The following is a 22,429-nucleotide window of genomic DNA, read 5'->3' as shown; positions in this document are numbered from 1 at the left end:
GGCTTGATGCAGCATCTTCGCCGTTGGACGGCGTCTGTTCGCGTGTCCTTTTGTTGTGGGCTCTTCAGCCGCCTGGACGTGAAGCACAGAGGGGCCCCGCTCCCCGGGGACCAGCGCGGGCATAGAGACCCTTTAATTAAACCATGCTATCATTCCCACCTCGGACTCCGATTTAGCATTTTAATATGCTTCGCTTTTATAAAATATTACAGTAAAATATATTTCCAAATAAAAAAAAAATGTTTTATTTGTATTATTATTACTAATACTGATAATAGTTCATCTCAATTTTGAAAGTAAGATTTGGTTTCAATTTGGAGCCAACTTTGTCTTGAGTAATTTATGTCTAAAATGCTTGATTTCGTCTACCCGTATTATAATTCAGAATATTATTCATTATTAAATATTTCACAGAAGGCTAACAGTCCCTGTTTTATAATAACAGTGACAATGGAGACAAACAGACACGTTTGACAGCATTTCATTGCGAAGTTGATTGGCCTCCTTATTGTTGCAGAGGAAGAACGGAACATAATGCATCAACAATGAATGAACAATGAAAGTCATATTCCGAAAGCTGTGAAATCCTCTCTGTGAGAGTGACAGCATGATTGTGCCATCTGTGGAGTAGTGGATTACTATGTGAGCAATAAGCACTGATCCAACTCTATGATTTCAGCTTCACGGTCATTAGAACTCAGCAGGCAACGCAGAAAGTGCGACCAATTAGACACGGTCATCTTCAACACGCAGGCAGCAGACTGCATGCGGAGCAGCAGGTCCTTTCTAATTGGTAATTACTCAAATCACAGTGCCCCAAGACTGAAATGTGCCCTTTAATCATGGACAATTTACACTATTTTTGGCCTTTAATTAATGTGCATGCTAATTCCTACATCTGAAACGAAATTAATATTGTAAGCGGCAATAACTGCTCAAAATAGAGGAACATTGAAAAGTCAGTACAAAGCTTCATAGTTAAAAATCAGAACATCGGTTTAAATATGAACTCAGACCTGAAATCCAACATCCACACGAGGACAGTTTCACAGACTTTATCACCATAACAATATATCAAGAATAACAGAAATGTCCCAGCGAGATTTGGAAACACGTTGATATGTGAACTCAACTACACGTCTTACTAAATCATCGTTGTACCTGAATGCAACAGCTGATTCAGGACGCTGCAGCTCCCCTCTCACTAAGATCATAGTGGCTCGTTCCAGTTGTCTGAGAAGGCTTTCTGTCCCCAGAAGCGACACTGCACATGTAAAAGCAGTGTGCACTTTCTATTTATCATTTATCATTTAGACAGCATATACGGCATCACTGCATATTTAAAACGAACCGCTGCAACTCGGTCCTTTTATAATCCTTTTCGTCTGCACTTTAAGTCTTTCAAATTGCCTTTTTGCCAAAATGTGCTGTAGAAATAAACTGTTCACCCCGCGTTTCCCCTTACAGCTATTTACATGTAATATTGTGAGCTTGTTTTGAAAATAACTAAACTAAACTTTTATAGTTTTCATTTAATAGAAATAAATAAAATTTAAAAAACAGAAGTAATGTCTTGGAAAAGGTTCTTCAGCCTCCACTCAATCGTTCTTTTACTGTCTAACTGTTCTTTAATGGCCAATGTGTCCCGGCAGCTTGAATAAAGCATTATCTTATCTTATGAACTCTGCAGATCCCTGTTGCTCTCTGCAGTGTTTATTATTAATGTCATTTTATGTGCCCCTTCTATCAAACCACCTTTAATTAGTTCAAAATTCTAACTTTTCTTTTACCTCATGCAGCGTTTCAGCCCTAGAATAGCTTGTTGAAATCCTTTATTCCGTTTTATTACTCACACTGAAGCAGCACCGTGACCTCAGCGCATTTAGTTTCACATCTGGAAAGAATATTATAAGCTAACCAGTTTCCCAATAAATACAGAACATAAAAATAAAAGAAACACAAAAGGTGTGTGAAGCACATGGCCACATACAATGTGATACTCTAATAAGCATTTAAAAATGCCAAATAATAAACGGTAAATAAACACTAAACGAATATATTCTGATGAGAATTGAGTCATACTGTCCAATTCCACCCCATTCTCTGCCCCTCCTCTGCGTCTTCTGCACCCAAGACCTGCTGAACCCCCACGGCCAATGTCTGCGTCCCCCCATGCACCCACCCAAACACCACCCGCTGCCTTTCTCTCTGCTCCCTATTCATTTTAATTTGGGTTCTCCGTGCACAAAAAGCATCTACTACCTGTCACGCGTCATCTTCCCCAGGGTGGCTCTGCGTGCGTGCGTGTGTGTGTGTGTGTGTGTGTGTGTGCGTGTGTGTTTGTGCACGTATGTGAGCGTCTGCTGTCACACGTATCACAAGTTTACGAAGAGCGATGTGCAGCAGGAGCAAATTAACTGAATAAATTCCATAATGAAATCGCACAGTGACAAATGTTTGGAGTTTGAAGATCTGGTTTCCTTGTGTGACAGCAGACGGAGATGCAGGTCACATGTGTTGTTCAGTCGGTAGTTTAACATCAGAATAATTGGAACCGAATCACATTTACTGCCCCGTAAGAATTCGATGCTTTAGGGGCAAGTGCGTAACATTTATGGAGATCTTTTGGAATATAATATGGAATAATATTGCTCATTATCTGTGGATGTTTTCCCGGACTTGGACGCGGATTGTGGATGTGAGTCAGTTGAAGCTGTTTTCATAGCGATTTGTGCTTATCTTGGTTCTATCGTTTTCTCTAATAAAACCTTCATCTTAATTACAACAAACACGTCTCTGCCTGATCCACAGTGACTTATTTATTGAGGTATTTCATTTCTCGGGGTGTAACATCTTGGTGTCTCCCCCTAAAGCCCCGTCACACGTGGTTGAGTAATGTTTGAAAGCCATATTGAGTTTTCAGATTTAATGTCCGCCTTCTGGAAGGTGTGATGTCACATACGTTCACTACGCTGTCCCCTCGTCCGCTTCATCTGAAGGACGGTTGGTTAGCAACGTTCCACGTGTCAAGATGGCTGTGGTTGAACTACAAGTTGTTCTTTTAATCAGGGGACGGAATTGATAAATTGGAGTGAAACACTGCGGCAGCAGCTGAAGGTTGGACGTCGGCAGGCCACAACGCACCAGAGGACGGAGACGCCGCGTCGTGGGTTTGACTGGGAACCAGCTATAGTCCACTATGAGGCTCATAAAACCGGTTCATAAGGAATTTAAAAAAATGTAATCATTCATTTGACTTTTATTTAACCAGGTCAAATCAATTGAGAACCAATTCTCATTTAAAACTGAGACATGTGGTTTGTTTTGTGACTCTTAGCAGTAATAAAGGAAAACAGCAATGCAGCCAATGGTGACTTAAACTCTGCAGCACATAAACGTATTTTACCTGGAACAGGTCCTGAGGGTTTGGCTCAGATGCATGTGGATAGAGCATAAATTACATTTGGATTAAACTGCATGAATTATGGACCCCTCTTACTTCAATTCATTAGAAGGTTTGTGGTGATTAATTCCATAAGCCGTGCCAGCATTTGACAGGGGACCTGGAGCTGGACCCCCTAATAAGAAATCCTGGCATCACTTAACTATATCAGAACATCCATCGTTTTTCCGTGACATGTCAAAGTCACGGTTTTGCCCAAATCTCTTTTCATAATGTTTCCAGCCTCGTATTCAGACGCATCCCCATCGTTTGCACCTCGTATTGATCAGCCCAGTGCGGCCGTGCTCATGTTTTACAGTATATCACCCTGGGTGGTGAATGACAGGCAGGCCAGACCCCAGAAACCCCCCCGAGGCTGCGTCCATCTGTTGCCCCGGGGGCTGCGCGATCAATACCGGCGATGGTAAATGACGGCTAAAAGCCTGCTGAGAAACCCGAGAGGCTCTTTTAGCCCGCGGCCCGCGCTGTGGGTCCTCGCCCTACTCAGCTGTGGACCCAAAGGGGGTTGGAGCCGGGACACCAGTGTCTTCAATCCAGCTGTCGTTTTGATCCAGCTGTTGAGGTGGGCCAAAGACTTTGAGGATGCTTCAGCCTGCACGATGAGCACGGATGAGAAGAGGCTCCGTGGTTTCTGCCCAGTCCTCCTTCATGGCGTGAATACGCGCCGCGACTGTGACAGGTCGATGTGGTTTGCAAGAACGCACGATGCCACCATTTAACCGTCTCATCTGTCAGAAACCATCAGAATGTGTAACTATTATAGGTTAAATGTACAACTCTTCAAATATTCATTAATACAGCTAGAGTCAGATATAATATGAGCTTGAATGTGGGTTTTGTAAAAGTGGTTCAATATCCTGACACCTTTTAAAAAATTCTCTCTGTAAATTAGAAGACGGCGCATCTTATGTTTTTACTAGCCTTTACTTCATTTTTAAGTATGTTTTGCCATCTCTGTCGCACTCTGAGATCTGCTGATGAAGTGTGCATTATAAATAAAATGTATTATTATTATTATTAATAATGCAAAGCTTTCCTAGGAATAAAGAACATTTAGCCGTGCGCCGACACCACGCACCCCCGAGGTGATTGATGTAACCAATGGAGAGTATTCATCCCTTTTTATCCCACAATCAAAGCAGATGTGTTCATGCCGTGTGAGTGACAGTATTCAAACACGGCCTCAGGAGCGTGCAGCACCCAATCACATGATCCAATCACATGATCCTGTCTCCCAACAAACGCGTTGAATGTATTTAAAGCCTACGTATGTTATTTTTTTATGCTATTAAAAATATATTGTATTGTGAACGTTTTGTTTTGATAATATCGTCCTCAACATACAGAAACCACGGGAAGAGAAAACCCCTTTGATACTGCAGATATATGTACTATTTTATAAGGCACTTGATAACAGAAAGTGTCTACTTCATTTTTGGAAAAACTGGTATAATCAGACGGTCAGAAGTGTAAAACAGAGCTGTGACATATTCAGAAGGGTTCAGCATAGTTGGTGAATTCACACTATCCCATCTCAGCCCCTCAGCTCCTCTATCAACGCCTTTGTCCAAAGTCCTTGAGCGCACTTGAAGGAGTTGAGAAGAAAGGAGGCGAGTGCCTTTGCAGAAGTGTTATTGCTGCTTATCAGGCTTCATGGCTTCATGGCTTCATGGCTTCATGGCTTCATGCCTGGCAGAGTTTGAAGGAGCCCTGGCGGGACGAGCGCCCCTCTACGAACGCCAAACTACCTGTTCAAGTTGTTATCAGCTACGTATTTGAGAAAATACATCGCAATTTAATGTAATAAACAGTGAGGGGCAGAAGCTCCACTGACTACAACAGGAAAGCCCTGCAGCGCACAGTGAACACAGCTGGATCCTCACTCCCCTCCCTGCAGAACACATGCAACACCTGCCTCACCCGTAGAGGGACCACGACTGTGTGCGACCCCCAGCCACCCCCCACAGTCTCTCCAGCCTGCTGCCCTCTGGGAGAAGCACCACAGACTCTGACTCTTTGACTTTCACTTTGGGCCTTTATGTCATATCTTTATGTAAAAATGTCCGCAAAGGAAAAGAGACAAGGACAATGTGCCAGAGAGCCTTTAAACCAGGAAAAGATACAGAAACCACAACAGGGAGAACATATGAGGCCATCTTCACCAGATGGGGGTGATGGAAAGTTAGTTTGGGGTTTAAAACAAATGATTCATCCAACGCTGGCTCTTTTTTTTCATTAATCCCCTTTTCACTTGGCAAATGGTTTCAGAGCCACAGCTTCTCATCTCCATCCCTGACAGCAGAGATACGTTCTACCGATCCGGAATCAACTCTGGGGTCAGATAACAGAGCAATCCACTTTTGATCTTAGTCTCTGCCTTCCATTCTCCAAAGTAGTTTTTTGGCATTGCTTGATAATTAGTTTGAGTGGAGTTGGCGTTTGGAAGAAAACAATCTCATCTTCTCTGAGACAGTGGAGATTATTTGGCATGAAATATGTTGTTCTGTAACAACAGATAATGCTGTGCTATACAATGATTGCATGCCAAATGGTATTCCTTTGACTTTGCGATTAGAGGAATCCAATTTCTCCCCATGGACGTTGGGACAGAACGTTAATGAGCTTTATCACTGTGCTTCAAGAAGAGTTCAATGGCGACGTTCTATGTGGCGCCGTTTGTCAAATGTCACACGTTCTAAAATCAGTTTTGCCACGTTTAGCGTTATCATATGAACAAAAAAGCACCACAATATTCACATGTCACTTTTTCAAACATTTAGAGAGAAATTCATGTACATTCATGCAATAACATTTCCAAGGATTATGTTTGGCAGTAAAAAAGTTGTTAAATAATATAAATGTTAAATGTAAATGTAAATCTTGAATCTAAATGTTAAATGTAAATCTAAATGTAAATCTAAATGTTAAATCTAAATGTTAAATGTTATATCTAAATCTTAAATGTAAATGTAAATGTTAAATGTTATATCTAAATCTTAAATGTAAATGTAAATGTTAAATGTTATATCTAAATCTTAAATGTAAATGTTAAATGTAGAGTCTACATTTAGCTCTACATTTAACATTTAAGACTTGACGACTGAACATTACAATAATAACGTGCGACATTTTACAAACGGCGCCCCATAACGTTCCGCTGTAAGACAGAACCTACATTGTCTGTCCTCTGACCAGAGGGCCTATTGATCTCTGGTACGGAGTCACATGTGCAGATGGTCCGCAGTGAAACCGTACACTGATTAATACCCTGTCAATCACAATGCAGATGAAACACTAACAAGTGGTGGACACACCAACTACACCCTGGGGTGAGAGAACGAGGGGCGACGCCATCGCCCGTCACCGTGGCCACATCTGCTGGTGTCCCACACAGGACGGATGGAGTGTGTCAGGGTGACGGTCAGAAATGTAGACTCTCTTATAGCTTCAGGTATTCTCCATGTTCAGGCTGGTTTAGTAGATTTGGAGCTCGTCATGATGAAACGTTGTGTACGTTGGGGCATCCAGCACGTCTGCTCACACTAACTGCTGTAATAATTATATATATACATGCTGATCTTCTTATTGATTGTATGTAAATTAAGAAGCACTCGGCAGTAGGGAAACCCTGTTGGTCCTTCATCCGTCTCCACTTTTACATTTGGAACCTGTTTGCACAGTTTGAAATCCTGGATGTAGACCCTTCAGTCCGCTTTCAAATACGGGATTGATATTGGAAATCCTCAGAAATGAGCTGTAATGGACTGCAATAGCCTTTGTGACAAAGCTGGCTACGACTCCTAACTTATGAATGAGGACCCTGAACGCCACGGCCAAAGGCTCTCTACTACAATAACACCGCTGCATTGTGCTGTAAGGATTCTGTATTTTCTCTAACCTTCTGTGAGGTCAAAGTTTTAAACTTTTAAATCAGAATGAGCACATTTGGCTGGGAGAAATTAAAAGATTTAGACTTGTTTGCGGCAAAGTGAAAAGAAATGACAACATAGAAAATGTCGGTGCATTCTGCTGTCGAGCTTCCAGAGGCACAGTTCTGTTTGTCCTCTGGAGGAAAAAGCCTAAATGAATGTGAGGTACTACGTGAAGACAGACGGGAACCTGCTGCGAGCCTCGCTAGCGGTCACGCAAATGTCCCCAAACCTTGTTATTCATATTTCTGAATAAATACTTTGCAGTTTGAATAATTACAACGGCTAGGCACAAATAGTTCTCTTGTGATGTTGGAATGGAGGCTGCTATGGGTTCCTCAAAGGTCGACCAAGGGGTCTTGAGAAGATTGTATTGCATTCAAAGAAAGTCGGAGCAATTTTTAAATATTCCTGTTCCTGCCTTTACTGGTCGAATATGACATTTAACTTTGAAACGTGAGACGTTCAACACTGCAGCCCCTGAAGTGTGTCCTTGTAGTTCTGAAGTCACGAAGGCCCCTTTAAATTCAAGGAGTCAATGTAAAGCATCTTCATTAGGCATTTAAAAGGCAGACCAATCGTTAGTGACACAATCAATTACCCGTCTGCCGTCAGGTACGTCTGAATCCATCCACTCATTTACAGAATGACAGTTCCTAACTAGCAGCTAATCCTGTTAGCCTCTTGACCCCTTTAAGACCCCCCCCAGGGAGAGCGGACCAACAAAGGTTCACTTACAACAGAATAAACCGGCCAATGACGTAGCTCGTTTTTTTATACTAAAAGCCATCGATTTGTTGATTATAGATATCGTGAAATCATCTACGGAAGAAGTGATGGTGCAGAGACATTCAAAGTACCCAAAACTCCTCCATAGGACCTTTTATCTTAGGAGGGTTTTGTAACACCTGCAATAAAAAATAACCATTCTCCTGAACAGGACTTTAACCCAGCAGATCGCTGTTCCTGTCCCATGCGTTTACATCAATAATACTTCTTTTAAGCTAAACCATCATGTTTTTACAGAATATTAGTAGTCGTAATATTTTGTTAGATTTTTGTTTTGTTTAATATTCAACTGAACTGCAGCCTTAATCCTGGAAATACGTCCCGCCAGTCAACCATTATCATAAAATCATTCAAATGATAAAAAGTGACTTTGTCCCCAGATATAAAGCAGGTTTTGGTGTTTTGGGCCAACATGCGGAGAACACTGTCTATCAGAACAAACCCAAAGTGACAGCGGCTGTAAAAAAACCAACAAGGCACGAAGCGAAGGATTAATAAAGATGACTTAAAGGCTCCACCCAATTAATAAAATATGCCTCTAGTTTTAACCTCCACCCCCTGCTGTGCCTGTTTTCCTCCCGCCCCTCCATCCTGTCCCAGTTAGACGGAGTAAAATCCCCAGCTGGGACCCCGTGTTTGGGCTGGGTGTCTGCTCGGCGAGGCTCGGCCAGCCATGCGGCACCGGGGAGGTAAAGCCACAGAATAACAATTACTAAAATGTGCTCGTTCAACGTTGTTCTATGATGTATTCATGTATAAGTTCTCTTTGGAATATACAACGGACAACTGACTGATGTGCTTGGTTTATTAAAGCCTACGTCACACTCTCAACTACGACTACGGGAAACTGCTCTGAAAATACTTTGATCACCTTATCGCACATTAGTTTGCCACTTTATGTTTCACTGACGCACACCTCTTTAAAGATACACTCCATTTGACCATAATAACAATTAATATTAGACTTTTATTGGAGAACATCGTGAGGCAGGTTTAATAAGCAGCAACACACAAATGGGCTTCACATTGACTACTTAAGCGTATCGCCCATTGTTCTCACACAATAACCTGGGGATGGTGGTGGTGGTGGTGGTGGTGGGGGGGGGCTGAGTGATGTGGTCGAGGGAGGCGGGGTGCCCCTTCCCTCTCTGTAACATGAGCTAATGGCTCTCTGCTGGCATCTGGCTACTGTGTATACATGCAGCTCATTAAAGAGTCAGTGTGGAACCCCCAAGAGAGCCCGAGGGAGGAGGGAGGGAGGGAGGGAGGGAGGCAGGGAGGCTGAGAGTGCAGGGTGAGGCGTAACGCCACGACGACAGCCGCGTCAAATTAGCTCCGTTTCCTTCTGGGGACACTGTCCCCCGTGGACTTTGGTCACACTGGCTTCCCTGTGAGTGCTGGTGTTCCTGGTGCTGCTTTGTTTGTTGTTTCCTCGTGTTGCCGGAGACCCACAGGGCCAGACAGGCCGCACCAAGCCAACCAATGTACTGGGGGCAATTGTCTATAATTAATTGCCTGATTGATTTAACAGGCTCTTCTAGCCAGGCGGCTGACTATTAATAAGTTAAGATAATATTTATTACATAAAGCCTCAAAACCTTTTTAAAATTATCCCAAAAACCTCTGGTTTGGAAACATTTTTAACATCAGTATTCCCTTGAAAGAGAAAGTGAGTTTTCCGAAACATGCATTGAACCCAGATCTGTAGGCTCTGCAGGGGAGGAGAAAACTGTAAATAAAGATATACAGAGAGAGCTGGAAGACAACACAGAACAGATGGACAGTGGACAGGACAACACTGCAATTCATTCTCAATGTGAGGACATACAGCAAGGAGGCAACCGCAGAAACAGAGGTGCACAGATAGAAATGGATGCGCTGAACATGATGGATGCAGAGTCAGGACCTGCTGTCCAAAGCAAAGTGCTAAGATGGCCCATGATGCACAGTGTCATGGGGGGAGAGGTAAAGTGCAGAAGCCTCATACTGACACAGAGATGAAGTGCCGCACACTTAGGATTCAACGCGGGTTTGTGTGTTTGCTCTATCACACCTGGAGAGAATTTCTACATTAAAAGAAGAGCGATGACACTGAAGATCCTGACAGGCTTTGGTAGGAGTTTGAAAGGTCCATCAGACGGGTCAGGAAAAGGAAATCTTGTGGTTTTCTCTATTCTTTCTCAACGCTGCAGGTTTTCAGCTCTGTGTCTTTTGGTGTTTTCCTTCACTGAGGCCAACGTCAAGGTCACACAACTGGGTGGTAAACAGAAAGAGGCACAGTTGATGGAAGACGAAGCCCCAGATCCCATGTTTGCTGTTATGGCTCCACAATTCAAACCAAAAAATATACTTCATGCCAAAATAAATAATGTTAGATGATAAATGTATTTATTTATTTTATGAATACAGTTTTTTGGACACCGACCACGAAGTTCGGTGGTTGTGAAGATTTTAAAGGCAGATGTTACTTTGGAATGCAAATCAGCAGGCGTGAAGTATCGGCCTCACCCCCCTTTCTCTCTCCATCTGGGTCCAGACGTCTTAAGCAAATGAATAATTTAGACCAGACAGACTGTGCCTGTGGCAGCTCGTAGACTTTTAAGGCCCAAAATGACTTCCATCGAACCACCTTGACAAATGAACGGGAACGACATTACGCGCTGTGCTGTGAGACCTTTTCTTAGACTCCTTGTGACTAATGAACACCACACAACCAATAACCCAGATTAATGGCTAAAAGGTGGGACGACGCGTTCACAACCAGGAGCTTGAGTTCTGCTAATCAAGTTTCCCCAACGCATGATGAAATGTCTCACCGGACCGGGACGGAAAAAAGAGACGCATTGGCCTTTAAAGCAAATGCATGACGCGAGCCAGCTAATCGACTGATGGAAGCTAAACACGGACGGATCGGTCGGCTCCGTGGGCTAAAAGATGAATACAAATACCTCACACAGGAGATCATGCAGGGAAACAGGAGAGACAGCAGGGTGAGTGAGTGAGAGTGAGGGTCCAGTCTACATCCAGGACACGGTCAAACCTGCACTCTCCGCTCTGCTGGAATGAGGCTCTGATGACATCAGGACCGCAGAGACTCTCTACATCTTCAGACTAAAGACACACACCTCTTCAGACTCTACCTTGACTAAAAAGACTAACAAATCGTAGCACTTAAATTGTGCCTTTAATGGCTCTTATCTATAGCAAGTTGTAAATCGGCTTATTTAATGATTTCGTTGAATTGTTCTTTTCAGTCTGTATCCTTGAAAGGTGCTGTGCTCATGGAACACATATCCAAACTACATATTACATGCACGGACTGGCAGCATCTCAGCCGGAGGACCTTGTAATAAATGAAACGTCTCTGCAGGTGTCCCGTACGTCAGGCTTCCAGAAAAATGGATTTCCCTCCATTCCATCCAATGATGCGACGCCATTCATTCTCTAATGGTCCCCGGCGTGGGATGCAGATGTGCGCCAGGCAGGATGCATTTGCAAGATTGGCAGCTCTTTCATAAATAATACTTTCAGGACGCAGATGAAGCGTGGGGGGGGGGGTTTGGGACGCGACCTCACCTCCTAATCCGATGACTCAAACGCGATTCTGTCTTAAAAGGATGAATATCAGGAAGGAAAGCGGCGAGTCAACGTTAGCACTTCTCCAGATTGTTGCAGAGTTCCTGGCAGTTGTGTGTGTGAGGGACCGGTAGCTGATTTGATTGGATAACTGGCTCGGGTTTCTGCTGACTGCAGAGCATCTGTCTGTGCTCATAAGAACATTTCCCAGTGGAGACGCCAACAGCATCTGTGAGCACAAGGGCAAAAGTGTTTGTCCAACACATCGTGTAACATTTCAGGAGTCCGGTCATTCTCGTGGGGCACATCGTTTTGGAGATTGTTCACATGTATTGGGTTGCTTTGAAATTAAGAGACAGGCACAGAGGACGGTGAAGGACACAGAGGTCCTGGGCCTCTTTCCTAACTTGGAATTCCTGATGAACAAACCCAAAACCGACCATGAGATTGTTATCAACTAACTGCTGTTATTTCTGTCGGAGCCTAATAGTTTCCCTCTGTGCAAAAGGCTACATGATGCCACATGTTAAAATGTTAAAGAACCTTCTGGTATCCACGAGGAGATGACTAAAGATTTAACTTGAAATGTATTCCGAATTTCATTAAAGGAGCTTTGTCTTAATATTAAACTAAGAAATCTGAAGCAGATACACACACGCGATATGTAGCAGATCACAGAGAATTTATTTCTCTTAACCTTTGGTTCGATTGCTGCCGAAACCTGAGGAAAACGTAATAAAAACCCAGGACTTCCTCTGAGACGTAGGGCCAATACCCGCCCGTCTGCCGGCCCGTGTATTGGGTTGCTAATGGTCTTTACCCGCTGATGTACGAGGCGGTTGGAACGGCCGTATATACAGAGGGCTCGACATTAATATTTACCAGCATGACGGGGTCAAGGCAGAATGGAGCTGGCCATCTTCAATAAAACATGTCCTTACCACAGGGACCACTGCCTCTTTCCATTTGTGTCAGACCCCCAAACTAGATTTACTGTAGCGGCGTTTTTAATTCATCTTTCAGCCGCGCTGGTAAAATGAGCCCAGCGTTCACGGCAGTTTTTTATTGGAACGGTGTAATGCACTTTATCCCAGGTCATGTCAAGCAGGGAGGTTTTGTAAATAAAACCCGTGGACCACACTAACATTACACTTTCATATAAGGGTGGTGGCCACAAAACTATCGTCCAGAGGCCTCAATCGGCCCGCGGGCCGCGAGTTTGAGACCCCTGCTCTGAACAATATAGGCCATAAGTAGTCCGGGAATACAACTGCCTTTTCACACGTGTGTCTCTGAATTCAAATATTCAGGCATTTACATCACTCGTATATTTGAAAGCTTAATAGATATTTCTCCCCATTAATCACCGAGAGGAAGAGACTTTGATGGATGGAAAACCCTCCACGCTTAAGAGAGAGTCAAGTCTGTTAACATGACTGTTTTACCACGTTTCTTCTTCTGTAAAATGTGTAAAAGTGTAAGTTATAACTACACTTTGCTTTTGACAATAAACACAACTTACAAAAAAGGAACGTTACTGATTGAGCCCATTAAAGTGAGGCTTGTCTCTGCTTAGCAAAGGTCATCTTATGCCAAGGAGCCGAGCGCAGGCGGCAAAAAACAAATGTCCAGGTTCGCTGTGACGTCGATGAAGAAAGGCTAACAAATAGGAACATGTATGTAAGATACTGTATGTTTTGACAGCATGAAACAAGCCCTTGGATGAACAGAGAGACCAGCAGTCAGGAGGTAGAGAAAAGGAGATAGCTTTACTATAAAGAAGGCGTCGCTAGCAGAAGTTGCAACATCTCATCATACACGCATACAAGGTGAATATATTTATGCCATTTTTTTGTTGAGTATGTACCTTACAAAAGCTCTTACTTTGCGTGTCGAAGCGATACTTTGAAGAGCTGCTCTGATACATACGTTACAAACATGAAGATGCTAACATGAGAATTCATATAAAAAAAAGCCCAAAAGCACGTGATCAATTGTTAAAAAAAAACAAAAAATGCAATTGCAGATCGTGTGTGTGCACCAAATTCTACACTTTGCAGCACTTTGTAATGAAGAAAAACACAACGCTGCGAATGGACATCTTCTTTTCCCCCTTCGAAGGCGAGCTGAGACGGTAGAAAGAGAGTCGACGTGCACAAATAAGAGGACAAGAAAAACAGCACTGTTCATCAGCAAATATGCATAATTCACTTTTCTTTGTTATACACCCAGTTTACAACATTTCCCCACTGGGATCCACTTGAGAGGGGCAAGAGGAGAGGCTATGTGGGAGAGGGAGCTGCAGGTTTCCTGACCAGATGTGGATGAACATAAGTCCAGTGGGAAAGTGCAGACTTGAATGTTCAAAGCCGGCAGCGCTTTTTCTTCTTGTTTTCTTCTATTTAAACAGCGGCCTTTTGGTTATTGTCAAGATTTATGTGCTCGGTGTCTCAAACTAACAACTCTGTGTTCACACCAACATAAAAAAAGTGGTGAGAGATACCAGGCCAGAAGTCTTTTTAATAAGGATTATATATTGTGTTCAAATTTAGGGGCCTCCTCCTACAAAGTCTCTAAATTAAAAGGGCCCTAATTTTAAGGGCTCCTCCAAATGAGCAAGGAATGAAAGCCTTCCTTTTTTAAGTAAACCCGTTGTGCATTTAGGACATTGTCCAATAGTAATTTTGCCAGATGAAGTTGTAATGAAATAAAATGATGATTTGGGGCCAATGCAGGATGTAAATAGTCGCTGCTGGATCCACCAGGTCTGATTTTGCAGACTGAAAATCTGAAGATTTTTATCAATTCATCTGTGATTTTAACCCGCTTCACTGTTTGTCAGTTGTCACCTGGTGAAGGTACTCAAATTTAACAGTTTAACAATTTAAAGCATTTAACACTTCTGACCCTTTTTCTCACTTTGTTCCTTTAAGCACAAATGACCCTTCTTGGTAAACCAGCTAAATGAGCATAATCCACCAACTGGACCAGAATGTGGAATAAAACTGGAGCATGTTTTTGTCACTGTGAAGTCCGGTTGCAAAATGTAAGCTACAGCTCCCAAAAGTATGAACCGGTTCCGCGAGGAGGCCCCTGAAATGGGCCTTGCTGTGCAACAACAGCCTTTTTAAGTGGACGGTTAAAAGGAGCATTTTGTTGTTGTTGTTTTAGGCCTACTAGCTGTGTCTGTGCGACTATGCTACAAACCGACTGTTGCAGGAGCCTTTATTTACATCATAGACCCTCAAACTAGTTCCTCTTTCCCAAAATAGAACCCAAACTATCAGAGAAGATGTGACCACGTGTCACAATGGCAAAGCAAAGGGCGACATAGGGTGAAGAATGATTCTCGTTACTTTTTCAGAGTGCAAATGTCAGTCAAAGCTACGAAGGTGCACGACGGACTAAAGATGCACCCGTCACATGATCGTCGCTTGATGGATGCTGAATTGTGACTTTTTCTCTCCTTCTTGGATAAAGCATTTTTTTCTGGAGGAATCAACTTTGATATATTTACAAATATAAGAGTTTTTTTTTTCAGGACCTACATGTACAGAATATATGTCAAATAAATAATAAACAACAATAATTATTTTCTGTGAGGCGGAAAGGTTATGTTACATAAATCTGAATAACAACACAGAGTAACTGTAATACAAACATGAGTACGAGAAGAGCAGCACAACGGGCAGATGAACATGACAGGTATGTTGATGTTCTTTGCTCACGGCAGAAAGGCCAGCTGCTACAAATATTACAAACATCTGGAACAGATTGTGTTTAATGCTTCTCCCGATGAAGAATGGCAGATTCTGGACACGTACGTATTTCTGGCGTGAATCAACAAAATGAGTTGCTCAAAAGTGTGTGTTTGACAATTATTAAATAAAGGACTAATATTATTACTATTCACATAATGTAATAAACAGAAATATGAAATAAATATAAGTACAATGTGAACTGCAGTCGCTGCAGTAAAGATATTTCTGGTTTAACGGTGGAGGGTTTCATAGTGCTGTTACGTAACTACAGCATGAGTCATGTGGTTGTAGGATGAGTAGAATACTGAGTTTACTTTCCAACAGGTTCTGTTCCTCAAACATTTTTTATATTTTTAATTTCTTCTTTTGAAAAAAATGAGTTGATTTGTTTCATTCCAAAGGTGGCTGTGATTTCGATGTAAATATGTTCATGCTGCAAATCTAGTGTTTCACGAGGCCCATACGCTGCTTTTTTAAAATCTTTTTCTCAATCTGTAAAGTTCAACAAATGAGCTGTGGATCCTTCGGTTCAAACGTGTGGTTTCGTATAAAACATAAGTTTCAAAAGTACCGTACGTAACAATGAATAAACCAAAGCGGAAAGGAAAACAGATCCATCTGTCAAGACTCGACCTGTCAGCCGACAGATGTCCCCGCTGCACGTGACTGCAGCATTAGCCTGCACGCTAACTACGGGATTCGATGGGTTGTGGTCCTCAAGCAAACGTTCCTCCCTGTTGCCGTCCGTTTTCTCTCGGCCCGAGTTGCGACCGTGCTCCAAAATAATACTCTCCATTAATAAAATAATTCAGCGCAGCTCGTGGCGGCCATTTTGAACATCTGCTGTACAACATCGGCGTAGAGGTAAGAAAAACATGTCTCAGTACGCACAAGGCAGAGTGAATGAACGCACTGGATTTAGCCTACGAATGGTCAAAACAAACAAACCCAAAACGTGTACTTTTATTAACCAGGTTACACCCAGAACGCTATGGAGGAGATGATAGTGCATAGTTTTGCAGGGCGTTAAAACGTGTGGCAGAACTGAATACAGCAGATTCAATGACTCGTCTGCCAGCTGTGGAAAAACTGAACTCTTTCATTGCGTAAATATCAATATGATAAACATATCTGCCGGCATCCTGTTGAGTTTGATGGTTAAAAGCTGATATGTTACAGGACGGGCCAGTGTGTCTATGCGCGTGTGTGTGTGTGTGTGCGGAACCTCTTGTGTGTACTTTGCCGGGACGCTACACAGAGGTATTAGAGGTGAGTCGGGGGGGGGACACTGGAAATGTTCAGAGCAGAAACAAGCCAAAGGAAAAAATCTCTAACGAACGCCTCAAAGAGCTGAAAGCTGCCCTGAAAGCACACGTCTAGTCCGTGTGAGGACAAGCAGAGATCCGAGGAAGACGAGCACTTCGTCCCAACGCCACCTTCAGCGGGCCAATTCCTACATGTCGTCTAATTCCACTCCCGTGTTCCTCTGCAGAGGGAAGCTCAGTCTCCCAACAGGCCCTTCCGTGTTCCTTCATGTGGTCATTTATTCGTGTGTGTGTGTGTGTGTGTGTGGGGGTGGGGTCGGGCGGCGCTGGGGTTTGTCTGCTACGGGGCTACGCCAGCGAGTAGATGGCGTTGACGGGCGAGGTGGCCTCGGAGCTCTCGTTTCCCTCCGTCTCGTCCTTGTCCTTCTTCACCGTGTACTGGCCGATGAACGAGCCGTCCTCGTTGAACTGGCCGTCGCCGCCCTCGCCGTAGTCCACCAGGCTGTCGTCGCTCTCCTTCACGTTGCCGTCCAGCGATGTCTGGCTGCCTTGGAGAGGCTTGTTGTCCTCGTCGCTGCTGCGGAGGCGGACGGAGAGCAGAGTTGAGGGGTGAAAAAAAAAACAAAAACGGGGAGCGGGACGCTGGTTCAGCGTCGGAGTCTGGGACCGTCGTCCTCAGCGGCGCCGGTTAAAGGGGTGAAGGGTGAAGGTTATGCGGATGGCAGGTAAAGAAATGATGGTAATTCCACATTTTCAGGTCATATCCGACTACAATTTAGAGTTTTATGAGTCATTTCTTTTCCATTTTGTCCTTAAAGGATTGGTTTGAATAATGTGAATAGAGCACTCACATGGTATTAATGCTCTTAAACTGGCCTTTTGCAGAGGAATAACTACACATGAGAATGTGCACTCAGCACATTTACCTTCTTGGAAAGAAGGTAAATGTAACAGTAGAACTGTACGCTTCTGTAAGCCCGTGCATTCGCTTTACTTCACGTGTAGTCGTGCTTTGGCTTCGCAGCATCGTGAACTAGATGGCATGTGAGTACCGCGTCACAGTAGAGAATCCAAACCCATTCTTTAATAAGACAGCTGCATTAGCATTTTATACCAGAGATGCTTGTTGATCTATAGTTATACGTCCGTTTTGCAGAAAACTATATACAGTATTTGTTTTAAAAGCAACCCTGTCTCCTGAAAAGTATGTTCAGCTAAAACTAATTTGCTTTAAACTGATATTTATTAGATGAACGTGAGCTGGATCTGCAAGATGTTCACTTCCAATACAGAATGGATCTGAAACAATGACTGTCAACATGTTTCTGTACTTTATACAAACGTCACACTCACTGAGACAAAATATTACCGATGGGATTATTACCAACACAGTCTTAGATCGGAGTATTTAGTAGGAGACAGGGGTGATTCAAAGAGATAAATACTGCGTGCACATGCTATATGATGCCATGTTCTGACCTGAGATCAGGCAGAACAACTCCGGCATACCTCATTCACGGAGCGGTGCTTGATTTCAGTTCAGAGCATGTCTGCATGTCTCCTGACTCTGATTTTAGGGGGAAGAGAACTTCATGCGCAGGAGAAAGAGCTACAGTTTGGCTTTAGCTTTCTTTTCTCTGATCAAGCCGTGAGCATAACAGCAGAAGTTGCGCTCAAAGGATGCGAGCGGTGAGGTCTTTTCCTGTTCGACATGTCTTCTCTGCGCAGGTCTGTGCATTAATTCGGTGCTACGTTAAACGCGGATGTTTTAACAACGAGTCGAAGCAAGTGATGATGTATATTAAAAATGAAAGCTACATCGTGTAAAGGTTATGAGTCTTAACAATTGTTAGTGGACAATTAAGTCCACTGAGGCTGCTGAAAGACGGATCTAACGGACGAAGGAGACGTCAGTGTCTCTTGTGGAAGTCCACTTTTTAATGCATTTTCTCCGCAGCTTGGGCTGGATGTCAACCGCTGGATACAGAACCAGCAAAGGAACATTTACAAGTGCCTCGAAACTGCAGCAGGTGTGTGTTCATTTCGAGAGAAGGCATAAAAACGGTGTATTCAGGTGATGATGACATCATAGCTGATCAATACGTTAGACTCAGTGTACAATGAGGAGTGTGCCTATTTTACTTACATTGTATGGCTCACATGTTATGCAATATTGGATTAACTGTGTGAAGAAATGCTCATTAGGGTGTTAACAAAGTCTAATGGCTCCAACAGATATTCAACAATTTCAATGCACTGCAAACGTTAGAAGAAGAAGAAGAAGAAGAAGAAGAAGAAGAAGAAGAAGAAGAAGAGGACCCTTCTCATTGCATACAGTACCTTTCAAGAGACCTTTAGGACCAATGAGGAAAATAAATCCCACAAAGAGACAAAGGACACAGACATGAAAGGGTGGAGGGTTGGACAGAAAGACAGTTGTGACACAGATGGAAAAACAGACACACATAAATACACAAGTACTGGAAAGTGAGATTAGGGTAAGAGCAACAGTATTTATATTTACATAGTGGAGGTAAATACATTTAAACCATCGTAACCCGAGCTGAGAAGGGGGCTGCATCGCACGTGAACCTTCTTATTCCAAATTGTTACACCTGGGGCCGTGTTTTAATGGTTTTCTTTGGGGGCCATCATCCCTATTAGTTGCAACACTGATGTCACCAGTTGCTGAGAAATGGGAACACTGGGACTTACTACGAAGCTTAATGGAGCAAGAAACACAAGCGGTCGCTCAGTTTGTCCAATTTCCACACAAGCAGCTGGGTTGTAAAACATTAGCAAACATTAGCAAACATTAGCAATCCTCACCTTTTTTTTTCACAACCTGCACGATTGTGGGATGCTTGTGTTTCTTGACCGGTCTGATTTAAATGTGATGTTGCTGCATTCACAGATCTTTAGCCGTTAACAAAGCCAACTACATAAACAAAGACCCAGGTTGTAATAAATTAGAATAATCCTTTACTGCACCATAAGATCTAATCTTCTTTTTATGCAAGTGAAACTTCAATCTGGTCTTAAACACTGAAATAGTGAAGAAAGAAGACAGAATGCAAACACAGGTGGAGCCAACAGGAGGAGGAATAGTCGGTCATCCATGATGCTTTTACCTGTAAGTACACTCTTCTGTTATAATCTGCTGACATTATAATGAATGATCATAAATCATTAAAGACATGGTCCTCAAAGAAAGGGTTTGCCTCACGTTTAATCTAAAGTCTTCTGTACGGTGAATCTTTTGTCCTCCGGATGTTTGCTTGTTGCCTAAACCAAGTTCCTTATGGGTGTCGAATCATCCCAAACATGGATGAATCCTGCTTACCTGCCCTCACTGACACGCACAGTGATTAACCTCCACCCTGCTGTACGAGGCTTTTTATAGGAACAAACAATGCAATTAACCTCTGCAAGGGAGAAAGACTTGACCCTGTGGCCCAATTATACCAGTTTAAAAGCAGAACTTTCCCCACTGGGGAAGATATTAAGATATTGGTCTATACTAAATAAAGTCTATTGAAATTGAATTGACTTTGGTACCTAAACCTAAATCAAAGGTCCTGGACCTGCAGCACCAGCAGCATTCACCTTCAACAGTTTATCCTTGTTGTCTTTGTCACTTTGATCCGCAGCGACTTACATTACATTTTTAACACATGGCGTTTTACATTATTGCCCGCGGAGCGATTAGGGGTTGGGCAGCTTGCTCAGGGACACTTTGACACGTAGCAGCCGGGGCTTGAACCACCAACCTTGTGGCTCTCAGCGCACCCTCTCTACCCTTGTGCCAAACGCACAATGCAGACGAACAACTTGATTCTAGCAAAAAATCCTATCTTGCCTGATAGCAACAACTCATCACCTCATCTCCCAATCAGTGAAAAAACGGTGTCAGACTGCTGTTGAAAAAACAGGGAAACGTAGTTTTTCTGTGGGTTTGTGTTTGAATAAAACGTCTTTCATATCTGCAATAAATACTGTTGTTTGTTTTTCTCTGTCCTGTCATGTGACCATCATGGAACCTGAATGGGCCTCTGGCACTTGAAGATTACATAGTTTGGTGGAGAGTTTGACACCCATAAGGAACCAAAGCATCACCTCCCTCTGCTGAATCTTCTCTACGGATCACATTTAAAGGCGTTGGCATCAGGCACTTTAAATCACGTCTGCCGCGTCGGTCAAGCAGCGCTTCACAAGCCGGTTGGACTACGACCGCTTCTCCTTGAATACGGTGTGTTCACAGACGGCCCAAAGAGCCAGTCATGCATCGATCAGGCACATTATTCGCTCTGGTCTCCTTAGATGAGCTTCGCCTCATCCAGGCAGCGCCCCCCCCACCCCCCCCCGTCTCAGGGGAAACGCCTGCTCCCCCCAACATGCACAGTGCCGAAAGAGATGCCGTGCCAAAAACCACCAAGTACCTGTTCTCGTTTTCGTTCCTGTCAGGGACAGACGACCCATTTCAGCGTGGGGGGGAGAGAGAGGTACGAGACGTGAGGACACAGGGGGAGGGGGGGGAGAGAGAGAGACGGGGGTGCAGAGAGAGAACGAGAGGAGGAGGACACGCTCCACATGATTCATGCATGTAAACCGTGGCGTGCACACACAGACACACACACACACACACAGAGCTAAGGTGAGTCTGGGTCAGAATCAGAGCAAAGCAATGACCTTGGACTGCGGTTACAGCAACTAGACTCATTATTGATCAGCTCACACGCTGCGGATTAAAGGAAGCACACGGTATTAAGCACAGCGGCTGATAATAAATGCTGATCCGTCCTCTTCTCTTATTCAGCCATCTCATCTATACTTACAAAAACACACCAAAACTGAGCTACACGGGGTTAAGACATTCCTCGGCGCTGTGGATTAAAGAGCCTTAAAGTTACGTGCGTTGATAAGAAGGCGTTTATCCTTTGATCAGAGGTCACTGACAACACGCAGGAGCCCTTTGTCACTCCGCAGCGCCTTCGGTTAAAGAGACGCGTTTTAGTTACAGGCGTTACAGCGCGACGCGTGCAGCTGGATTTAGAAGGCAGGTTAAATGAGGCGTGTTTTTAGTGGGACGGACGCAGAGCAGATGGACTCATTCCTCACTGAGAGGAACGACGCCACAGAGATCAGTGGGACCTGGAGGGGACAAAAGACACGTCACTTACTTTACAACGCACATCGCACAAAACACACAGCACATCCTCGCCCCGCCTCAGGGAAGACGCACATGAGCCTCTAAGGGGATGAAGCGTCGGACTATTGGCGATTTTTGAATGGGTGCTAATTTTGGAGAGCCTTCATGTTCCCCCATTAGAGAACCACTGCCCTAAGAGATACCAATACCAGTAGAGTCCTTCAACTGATACCCATCACGTTTGTGTCCTGCTTTCTAGCTCATCGCGAACGCCCCCGTGGAACTGGAGGAACGGTGGAGCGGTGCGAGTATCTGCGGAACGAGGAGCGAGATGTTCCTCCCGTTCCAATGAAATGCAGGTCTGAGGTTTTGCTGTCGTGGATTTACTGATCTAAAGGACCTTGCAGCATTGATTGCGTGTTCGGGAGAATTTGTCCGGCTGTGACCTTTAACGTTACGTATACAAGATGAGACAGAACTCCTTAGCGGTTCTATAA

At 43.7% G+C, this 22,429-nt stretch overlaps 1 protein-coding gene across 43 annotated transcripts in view; it reads right to left on the bottom strand.

Moving 5' to 3' along the window:
- Positions 1–13,507: 13,507 nt before the first annotated feature.
- nfasca (neurofascin homolog (chicken) a) overlaps positions 13,508–22,429 on the bottom strand; it is a 73,733-nt gene continuing 64,811 nt past the window's right edge. For 25 of the 43 annotated variants that reach the window (XM_078092271.1, XM_078092273.1, XM_078092270.1 and 22 more), the window contains one exon: positions 14,173–17,360. In XM_078092271.1, coding sequence (XP_077948397.1) covers positions 17,132–17,360 — 229 coding nt within the window. In that variant the 3' untranslated portion in view covers positions 14,173–17,131. Of the gene's footprint in view, positions 17,361–21,222; positions 21,935–22,077; positions 22,245–22,429 lie in introns of those variants that run through there. The other 18 variants (XM_078092280.1, XM_078092285.1, XM_078092299.1 and 15 more) reach the window with 10 other exon arrangements.

This window comes from Gasterosteus aculeatus, chromosome 17, assembly GCF_964276395.1.
Source record: "Gasterosteus aculeatus chromosome 17, fGasAcu3.hap1.1, whole genome shotgun sequence".
NCBI classification, from domain to species: domain Eukaryota; kingdom Metazoa; phylum Chordata; class Actinopteri; order Perciformes; family Gasterosteidae; genus Gasterosteus; species Gasterosteus aculeatus.
The sequence above is the reverse complement of the archived record's forward strand: the minus strand, read 5'-3'. Positions and strand labels throughout refer to the sequence as shown.